Genomic DNA, 10,328 nt, shown 5'->3' with positions numbered 1-10,328 from the left:
TTAATTAGACATTTTTATCTCAACAGCGGTGTTAAGTGTCTTCAGCATATTGAGTTTAGTTTGTGCCCTCTGTGAAAGAGTCTGTGTAAATGTAGTTTGCTGCAGGAGAGGACTGTGCCTCGTCCAGCTTTGCAGGAGTTCCCTACCCTTCAGCTGTCAATCAAACCAGCTCGCACCACGTGACGCCCTCCATCTTAGTGTAGGAGCCGCCTCGGCCGCTTCAGACACATGAAGAAAGCCCCAGCTGGTGACTTTAACTCGTGGAATAACTTTAGCCAAGCTCTAAGCATTTGAATCGACATGATTCAGGAATTTTTCCGCCGCCTGCCGGCTCGCTCCGCCGCTCTCCCTGAAATTCCATTGTTCTGCTGGTTAGGAGCCGGAACGCATGCGCTGAACTAGACCGTGCCAACAATAGGGCGGTTTCGCAGCCGTGAGGGAATGTGGGTGGGAAGAGCCGCCATTGAGTCAAAAGCAGAATTTTAAATTAAAAATCTTTGGGAAGCAATATTCTTGGTGTAAAGCTCATTCCCTAGTTTCCGCGAACATATATATATATATATAAAATCTAAACCTATTAAAACATATGGTGAATTGAGTTGCGGCTCGAACGGTAATCCGCTCCGGTTTCCGTGCTGCCAACGGATTTAAACATTCACGCGTGCGCACAAGGGGCTTCTAATCCTGCTGTGTGACATCCTGGCAGGCTGGTTTCCGCGCATGCGTGGGATTGAGGTTAGGGTGAGGCAGCCATTGTTGAGGATTTGCTGAATGTGAGACAAATACCTGAGACTGGCTGGTCATCTTGCATTACATTCACTTTGGATTCGTCCAACTGATTTCCTTAACTAATGAATGGGTTTTTATATCTGGGGGAATTCTTTGAGTGGAAAAGTCCTGTGTCCTGACTGCAGACAGCTCTTCAGGATAGTTGTTTGATGACTGAGTTGTTCAGGGTTGTAAGTTCCTAGGAGTGGGCTATGTTTCCAGAGGGGTGATAGCGAGAGAAAGTATTCATTAACTGCGCCAATAAGGTGTTTTATGTAAAACACTGTGTGGAATTTCATAAGAGATGTGAAAGGGTACTAAATTGCACTCTGTTACTTCTTTCAGTTGTCTCCAGAACAGAACTGACAGGATTCAGTTGTGTGAAAAATCCTAGGAAAAGGTTATGGAAAGACTCTTGTGGGGAAATCCAGGTAAGTGTGAGTGTTTGAAGCTATAGCATTAAGTCACAGCCCTACAAGTTGTGGACCACATCTCTGCAGTAAGAACTAAACTCATTGCTGAACGGAGGCTGTTGGTGACTGTTTGTTGCTGAATCTCTGCTGCAAGACTGAATCTCAAGGTGCGAGTAAAGATCTCCATGGCAGCCAAGTTAACTTGTTGCACACACAATGTACCAGGAGTTCTCCGCGTCTTGTGTGCCAATAGAATAGGAATGGGCAAAGGCTTCTTTTGGTGACATTCACCCTCCGGCTTCCCTGAGGTGGGTTGGTTTCACCAATTCATGTGTGGCTGTATACATCCCTGGATGTCATTGGTTTCTGTGGTTATACCCAATCTCTCCCCTTCTCAGTTTTGAGATTCTGCAGCTATCTGTTCAATTAGAACTTTAATTTTATACTTCATTGTTTGTCAATATTTGTCTGATTAGCACCTGAGCGGCACCTTGGGATGTTTCACTTCATTAAAGGGGCAATGGAAATGCATGTTATTGTAGAAACATGTATTTCACTTTATGCAGCGACTGGGATGTCGATGGAAGAAGCACTATTCGTAACAGCATAATGTGAATATTATAAATGACATTTTAAAGTCACCACAATCAGTTGACAGGAATGATTTCACTGAAGGTCTGCGGTTTCTGTCTCTCAATTCATCATGACATCAACAGTTGTACCCCAGAGGGATTGAACACAGCTCGTTACCTCAGGCTTAAATTGTGGTCTGCAGAATCTCTCACTGTTTAGACCTGGCCCCTCTCTATAAACAGTAAACAGACTATATAATGGAAAACTGTATCACACTGTTCAAATCTGTACCATCTTTATAAACAGTAAACAGAGAGTATGTAGGAAAATTTATCTCAGTCTTTCAAACTGTCCCGTCTCTAGATTGTATGATGGAGAAATGTGTTTCATTGTTTAAACCTGTCCCATCTCTATAACTTTTAAATACACCATATAAAAACAGAAGTTAGTGTTCTCCCATTGCTAGCAGTCAGTTGTTCTTTGGCTGTTTCATTAATTCCTTTGCAATAAAAGCCTTAGTCAAGTTTAATGTTCTTTTACATTCATGGGATGTGGGCAATGCTGGCAAGGCCAGCATTTGTTGTGCATCCCTAATTGTCCTTGAGAAGGTAGTGGTGAGCTGCCTTCTTGAACCGCTGCAGTCCATCTGGTGCGGGTACACTCTCAGTGCTGTTAGGGAGGGAGTTCCAGGATTTTGACGCAGCAACAGTGGAGGAACGATGATATATTTCCAAGTCTGGATGGTGTGTGACTTGGAGGGGAACTTGCAGGTGCTGTTCCTATGTGTCTGCTGTGCTTATTCTTCTAGGTGGTAGATGTCATGGGTTTAGAAGGAGCCTTGTAGATGGTATCCACTGATGCTACGGTGTGCCGGTAATGGAGGACGTGAATGTTTAAGGTGATGGATGGGGTGCTGATCAAGCAGGCTGCTTTGTCCTAGCATTGTGTTCGATGCCTGAGGGCACAAGATAAAACCAACAGAGCATTATAAAATATCATTCAGCACATTGTCTCTGTGCCAGGTCTTTGCAGGAACAATCCAAAACGAATCCCGCTGCCTCGCTCTCTACTGATAACCTTGTATCAATCTCAGACTAATCCCACTGCCCAACTTTATTTTTCCTTCAAAAGATTCAATGGTTTCTGGCTCAAGTATGCCCTGTGGCAAAACATTCCATGTACCAAAAAACTTCTTGTGGAAGGATAACGTACAGAAGGATGGCATTTAGTCCATTTGTGCCTGTACTGGCTCTTTGGTACAGAGAGTCAATGAACCCCTCTCCCCTGCTCTTTCCCCTTTGCCTGTATAGCACATGGGATTAAGGGACAGTGGCGGGGCATGGTATTAGGACCACGGCTCTTTTTGATATATATTAATAATCTGGCTTTGGATATACATGGCAATTTCAAAGTCTGCAGATGATACAAAACTCGGAAATATAGTAAATAATGAGGAGGATGGTAACAGACTTCAGGAGGACACAGACTGGTGAAATTTAAAGCAGGGAAGTGTCAAGTAATGCAGTTTGGGAGGAAGAATAAGGAGAGGTAATATAAACTAAATGGCACAATTTAAATTGGGGGTGGTGGTTGTTGTTGTATGTAGAGAAAACTTTGAAGGTGGCAAGGCAAGTTGATGAACCTTATTAATAACAGAAAATACAGGATTCTTGGCTTTACAAATAGAAGCATAGAGTCAAAAAGCAAGCAAGTTGTGGTAAGCTGTTACAAAATATTAGTTTGGCCTCAGCTAGAGTATTGTGTCCAATTCTAAGCACCACACTTTAGGAAGGATGTCAAGGCACTCGTGTGGATGCAGAAGAGATTTACTAGTCTGGTAACAGGGTTGAGGGAATTCAGTTTTCCTTCTGATTCTTTACTTCGGTCCACGTGGATTCTGTCTTAACCAACACCCTTACCATCTAGCACTGTGATAGAATGCTTCGCAAACAATGCCCTCCGCCCTCCTTTTTCCTCTTTATCTCTCCTGAAAAAGTTATAACCAGAAATATTTAGTTCCCAGTACTGCCCAAACTTAAACCAGGTCTCTGATCTGGCCAAAATATCAAAACTCTATGTAGTTTTGTTTGAAAGCTTCATGTTCTCATATACATTCCACTCAATCCTGACTCATTATTTTTTCCCTGGTGTTCTCCTATTTCTTGCTTCTTCTCCGTCTGTATTTTTATCTCTCTCTAACATATGGCCTTTTTCTTTCCCTTTCTGTACTGATAAAGCTGTTAGAATAGTGGATGAAACATTATTGTCCTTCTCTCTCTCTGATTGCAAATCCCTCACTGCCCTCCCCCCACCACCACCAACCAGATGTGTTTAAATCTTTCCCTTTGGCATAGAATTCCAGAACTCACTCCAAAGCCCTGAGAGCCATTTTCACCTTCACTATTTATCAAGAAACACCTCCCCTTGGTATATAACAGGAGTACCATTGCTGACTCCTTCATGAGGGAGAATGGAGAACTACAGACCTGTTTGTTTGACGTCAATAGTAGGGAAAATGTTGGAACTTATTATAAAGGATGTGATAACTGGACACTTAGAACATAATGGTAGAACTGGGCAGAGCCAACATAGATTTATGAAAGGGAAATCTTCTTTGACAAACCTGTTGGAGTTTTTTGAGGATGTAATTTGTAGCATAGTTAAAGGAGAGCCAGGGGATGTTGTGTATTTGGATTTTCAGAAGTCTTTTGATAAGGTCCCACACAGGAGTTAGTAAACAAAATTAGAGCTCATGGGATTGGGGGTAATATACTGGAATGGATTGAAAATTGGTTAACAGACAGAAAACAGAAAGTAGAATAAATGGGTCATTCTCAGGATGGCTGGCTGTTACTAGTGGGATATGCAAGTGTCGGTGCTGGGGCCAAAGATGTTCACAATCTGTATAAATGATTTGGATGTAGGGGCCAAATGTAATATTTCCAAATTTACTGATGACACAAAACTGGGGAATGTAAGTTGTGAGGAGGATGCAAGGATGCTTCAAGCAGACTTTAACAGGCAAATTGAATGGGCAAGGACATGGCAGATGGAATATAATGTGAATAAGTGTGAAGTTATCCACTTTGGTAGAAAAAAGCACAAACACAGAATATTTCTTAAATGGTGAGATGTTGGGAAGTGTTGATGTCCAAAGGGACCTGAGTGTCCTTGTTTATGAGTGACTAAAAGCTAGGATGCAGGTGCAACAATCAATAAGGAAGGCAAATGGTATGTTGACCTTCATCGCAAGGGGATTTGAGTACAGGAGTAAAGAAGTCTTGCTGTAATTGTATAGAGCTTTGGTGAGACTACACCTGGAGTATTGTGTACAGTTTTGGTTTCCTTATATAAGGGTGGATATGCTTGCCATAGAGGGAGTGCAATGGAGATTCACCAGACTAATCCCTGAAAAGGCAGGATTTTCTTATGAGGAGAGTTTTTTTATTCGTTTGTGGGATGTGGGCGTTGCTGGCTAGGCCAGCATTTATTGCCCATCCCTAATTGCCCTTGAGAAGGTGGTGGTGAGCTACCTTCTTGAACCACTGCAGTCCTTGGGTGTAGGTACAACTACAGTGCTGTTAGGAAGGGAGTTCCAGGATTTTGATTGAGTTTTGAAGAGTGAGAGGTGAACTCATTGAAACGTACAAAATTCTTAAAGGATGTGACTGGGTGGATGTAGATAAGATGTTTGCCCTGTCTGGTGAGCCTAGAACCGGGGGACACAGTTTCAGAATAAGGGGCAGGCCATTTAAGACTGAGATGAGGAGGAATTTTTTAACTCAATTATTGAGCATGTTCAAGGCAGAAATCAGTCAACTTCTGGAGATTAATGATACAAGAGATATGGACATAGCGCGGGAAAGTGGAGTTGAAGTAGATGATCAGCTATGATTTAATAGAATGGTGGAGCAGGCTCGACGGGCTGAATGGCCTACTCCTGTTGCTATGTTGGGGAATGAAATGTAACCGGTCCAGCCACATAAATACTGTGGCTACGAGAGAAGGTCAGTGGCTGGGTGTTCTGCAGCCAGTCACTCACCACCTGACTCCCCAAAACCTTTCCACCTTCTACAGGGCACAAGTCGGGAGTGCGATGGAGTACACTCCCCTTGCCTGGATGAGTTCGGCCCCAACAATACTCAGGAAGCTAGACACCATCCAGGATAAAGCAGCCTGCTTGGTGGTACCCCATCCACCATAGTAAATATTCACTTCCTCCCTCGCCAGTGCATAGTGGCTGCAGCTCGTTTGACAGCATCTTCTGAAAGGCAACCTCTACCACCTAGAAGGACAAGGACTGCAGATAAATGGGAACACCACCATCCTGACTTGGAAATATATTGCCGTTCCTTTATTATTACTGGGTCAGAATCCTGGAACTCTGTCCCTAACAGCACTGTTAGGTGTATCTACAGCACAAGGACTGCAGCAATTCAAGAAGGAAACTCAGCACCACCGTCTGTCCAGCAATTAGGGATGGGCAGTAAATGCTGGCCTTGCCAGCAACATCCACAACTCACGAAGGAATCAAAAAACAAAATAGGAACAGGCGTAGGCCATACTCCCCTATGTGCCTGATCTGCTGCCATTCAGTGAGATCATGGTTGAACTTTTACATAAGCTCCACGTTCCCACCTTCTTCCCCTATCCTTTGATTCTCTTAGTGTCCAAAAGTCTTTTGATCTCTGTCTTGAATATACTCAACAACCGAGCATCCACAACTCTCTGGGGTAGAGAATTCCAAAGACCCATAACTCTCAGAATGAAGAAATTTCTCCTAATCTCAGTCCTGAATAGCTGACCTCCTATCCTGATTCTACGTTCTAAATCTCCAGCCAGAGGAAATAGCCTTTCGGGATCTATCCTGTCAAACCCTCGAAGAAATTCTCATGTTTCACTGCAATCACTTCTCATTTTTCTAAACTCTGGAGAATATAGACCTTTTCTACTCAATCTCACCTCAAAGGACACAAAACATGATGACACAAAGCTTGGAAGTATTGCAGACGACACAGTCTGGAATACTGTGAACTGTGCGGAGGATAATGGATTTCATGAGGACATAGGCTGGTGGAATGGGTGGACATGTGGCCGATGAAATTTAATGTGGAGAAGTGTGAAGTGATACATTTTGTTAGGAAGAATGAGAGGCAATATAAACTAAAGGGTACAATTCTAAAGGGAGTGCAGCAGCAGAGGGACCTGGGGCTATATGTGCACAAATCACCAAAGGTGGCATGGTAGGTTGAGTAAGCAGTTAATAAGGCATATGGGATCTTGGGCTTTATAAATAGAAGCATAGAGTACAAAAGCAAGGAAGTTATAGGTAAGATAAGGGCTCATGGTGTTGGGGGTAATATTTTAGTGTGGAGAAAGGATTGTTTAACATACAGGAAGCAGAGAGTGGGCATAAATGGGGCATTTTCAAGTTGGCAGGCACTGAATAGTGGGGTGCCACAAGGATCAGTGCTGGAGCCTCAACTATTTACACTCTACATTAATGACTTGGATGAAGTGACAGAGAGTAATGTATCTACGTTTGCTGATGATCCAAAGCTCGGTGGAAAGGTAAGCTGTGGGGAGGACATAGAGAGGCTGCAAAGAGATATAGCCAGGTTCAGTGAGTGGACGACAAGATGGCAAATGCAGTATAATGTAGGGAAGTGTGAAGCTGTACACTTTGGTCATAAAAATAGAAAAGCAGAATATTTTTTAAAAGGTGTGAAACTGGGAAGTTTTGATGTTCAGAGAGACTTGGGGGTACTTGTACAAGGAACACACAAAGTTAACATGCAGGTGCAACAGGCTGTTAGGAAGGCAAATGGCATGTTGGCCTTTATTGCAAGGAGATTGGAGTACAAGAATAAAGAAGTCTTACGAAAATTGTACATGGCTTTGGTGAGACCGCAGCTGAAATAATGTGCCAATCTCTTGCCCCACCCCCGGTTCACTTGCTTATAACCTTTGACATTTCGAATATTTGCTAGTTCCGAAGAAGGGTCACTGACCCGAAACGTTAACTCTGCTTCTCTTTCCACAGATGCTGCCAGACCTGCTGAGTGGTTCCAGCATTTCTTGTTTTTATTCCTGAAATATTGTGTACAGTTTTGGTCTCCACATTTAGGAAAGGATATACTTACACTGGAGGCAGTGCAGCGAAGATTTACTGATTTGGTTCCTGGGATGAAGGGGTTGTCCTATGATGAGAGGCTGATTTAATTGGACTTATATTCTCTGGAGTTTAGAAGAATGAGAGGCGATCTAATTGAGACAAACAAGATTCTGAAAGGGCTTGATAGGGTAGAAGCTGAGAGATTCTTTCCACTGGTCGGGGAATCTAGAACACGGGGGCACAGTCTCGAGATAAGGGGCTGATCATTTAGGACTGAGATGAGAAATTACTTCTCTCAAAGGGTTGTGAATCTTTGGAATTCTCTACCCCAGAGGGTTGTGGATGCTCCATTGCTGAATACATTTAAGGCTGGAATAGATAGACTTTTGGTCTCTCAGGGAATCGAGGGATATGGGGAGCGGGCAGGAAAGTGGAATTGAAACCCAAGATGAGCCATGATCGTATTGAATGGTGGAGCAGGCTCGATGGGCCACATGGTCTACTTCTGCTCCTATTTCTTGTGTTCTTGTGTTATAATGGACCTGTATAAAACACTGGTTCAGCCTCAGTTCTGGGTATCACACTTTCAGAAGATGTGAAGGCTTTAGAAAGGGTACAGAAAAGGTTTACGAGAATTGGTTCCAGGGATGAAAGACTTAGTTATGTGGATTGATTGGAGAAGCTGAGGTTGTTCTCCGATGGTTGAGAGGAGATCTGATAGAGGTGTTCAAAATCATGAGAGTGTAGATAGAGAGATCCTGGTGCCTTCGGTGGAAGAGTCGAGAACCAGAGGTAACATGAGGAAAAACATTTTTATGCAACAGGTGTTAGGATCTGGTTAGTGCCAGAGAGTGTGGAAGCAGATTCAATTGTGGCTTTCAAAAGAGAATTGGATAAGCATCTGAAGAGAGAAATTTTGCAGGGTCATGGGGAAACGGCCATTCTTCCCAGCAAAGTGGATAATTTCACATTTCCCTCTGTCTGCCACCTTGCTCAATTACTTATTTGGTGTATATCCCTTTGCAGGGCTGTGCTGTATATGATGTACTGGTGCCTGAATAAAGGTATTCTATACTGACAGCAGCAGAAACAATAACATTTTCTAGTTCTTGAAATGTAGTTAAAGCAGAAACCACCCAGCCCCTCCACCCCCAGCCCCCCTGCCACCAGATGGCCTGGGGATATTTACAGATGCAGGGAACCCACAAGGGTGTTTACTGATTTACGTCTTCTATGTGTTCAGATGTGCTAGGCGGAGATTGCTCAGGTCCTGTGGAACCAACAGCCAACATGGAAATCCTGAACGAAGCAGAAATGTTAGTAAATGATCAGCCTGGATCAACAGAGACTCCTGGACCCAGCCAGCAGGGGCCATTGCTTCAGGACGCAGACAGCTTTCAGTGTTTTGTGTGTGGGAAGCGTTTCAGGTGGCCCTGCCTTTTGAAAAAACATCTGCGTGTTCACACAGGAGAGAAACCTTTTGAGTGTGTAGAGTGTAAGAAGCGATTTAGTAAATCCAGTAACTTGATAAGACATCAGCGATTTCACAGAGGAGAGAAACCGTTTGAGTGTAATGTTTGCACAAAGCGGTTTTCCACTTGCAACGACTTGAAAGTGCACCAGCGGATTCACACTGGAGAGAGACCGTTTGAATGTAGGGTGTGTACGAAGCGATTTTACACATCTGGTCACTTAATACGGCATCTGCAAATCCACACGGACTAGAAACTGTATGATTTGCAGTTATTAAAAAGAGGTTTGATGCAGTCTGTCAATTACGAGTGATGCAATCATTTTACACTGGAGAGATGTACTGGATTAGGTTGGAGACTTGGGATTCCACTGTGCGCAGCTATGTCTCTGGTTTTCAGTATTTAGAGGTGTAAAAGGTCTGCTTTCAACATGGTGTCTATGTTAGTAACATTTGTACAATGAAATGGCTGATTTCACATACATCTGTCTGGTCCTCCCTCTTTCCAATTCCACAATATCCCATTGCAGACTTTCCCATGGTTAATTTCTCAATGAAGCATTCACTGAAAATACCAGGGATTATCCCCACAAGGCAGAGCACAGTTACAGTGCTAGCACATTAGGTCAAAGTTTATGTCCTACCCCATTCTGCCATGATCTGTGTCTGAGACACTTCACAATCACAAGTTAAGCCCTGCAGGTAGTTTGATGCACAGTTTTTACTGGTCAGCTTTGTCAGTGAATCATTTGAAAAGATTTGATTGAGGTGACCAAGTTTTCAAAGTTGAAGAGCGACAAATTGTATATCTGCAAATCGTAAATATTCTATAGTATGTCAATGTGATTACTGACTGAAGTTCCAATATCATGCAGCATGGTTTATCTCTCACTCCAGTTTTATTTGTCTCTGTCTCTTTTTCATACAAGGAGTACTGAAAAATATGTAAAAACAAATTTGATAACTCAATGGAACGGGAAGATGGGGG

At 43.1% G+C, this 10,328-nt stretch overlaps 1 protein-coding gene across 2 annotated transcripts; it reads left to right on the top strand.

Moving 5' to 3' along the window:
* The first annotated feature begins 727 nt into the window (after nucleotides 1-727).
* Nucleotides 728-9,770, top strand: LOC137379270 (zinc finger protein 3-like). 2 transcript variants are annotated; one of them, XM_068049991.1, is made up of 3 exons: nucleotides 728-741; nucleotides 1,114-1,199; nucleotides 9,113-9,770. In XM_068049991.1, the coding sequence occupies exons 2-3, from the start codon at nucleotides 1,172-1,174 to the stop codon at nucleotides 9,592-9,594; spliced, it is 510 nt and encodes a 169-aa protein (XP_067906092.1). In that variant the 5' UTR covers nucleotides 728-741; nucleotides 1,114-1,171; the 3' UTR covers nucleotides 9,595-9,770. The 2 variants fall into 2 exon arrangements, with proteins under 2 accessions (XP_067906092.1, XP_067906091.1); XM_068049990.1 differs by having other exon boundaries at nucleotides 728-773.
* The last annotated feature ends 558 nt before the right edge of the window (nucleotides 9,771-10,328 follow it).

The sequence above is a fragment of the Heterodontus francisci genome, chromosome 17, assembly GCF_036365525.1.
Source record: "Heterodontus francisci isolate sHetFra1 chromosome 17, sHetFra1.hap1, whole genome shotgun sequence".
NCBI lineage: Eukaryota > Metazoa > Chordata > Chondrichthyes > Heterodontiformes > Heterodontidae > Heterodontus > Heterodontus francisci.
The sequence above is the reverse complement of the archived record's forward strand: the minus strand, read 5'-3'. Positions and strand labels throughout refer to the sequence as shown.

Excerpts from the sequence above, each read along its gene's own strand:
- LOC137379270 (XM_068049991.1), top strand. The coding sequence starts at position 1,172 with ATGGAAAGACTCTTGTGGGGAAATCCAG. Across the intron at positions 1,200-9,112 it reads ACTCTTGTGGGGAAATCCAG|ATGTGCTAGGCGGAGATTGC; the intron begins GTAAGTGTGAGT and ends CTATGTGTTCAG.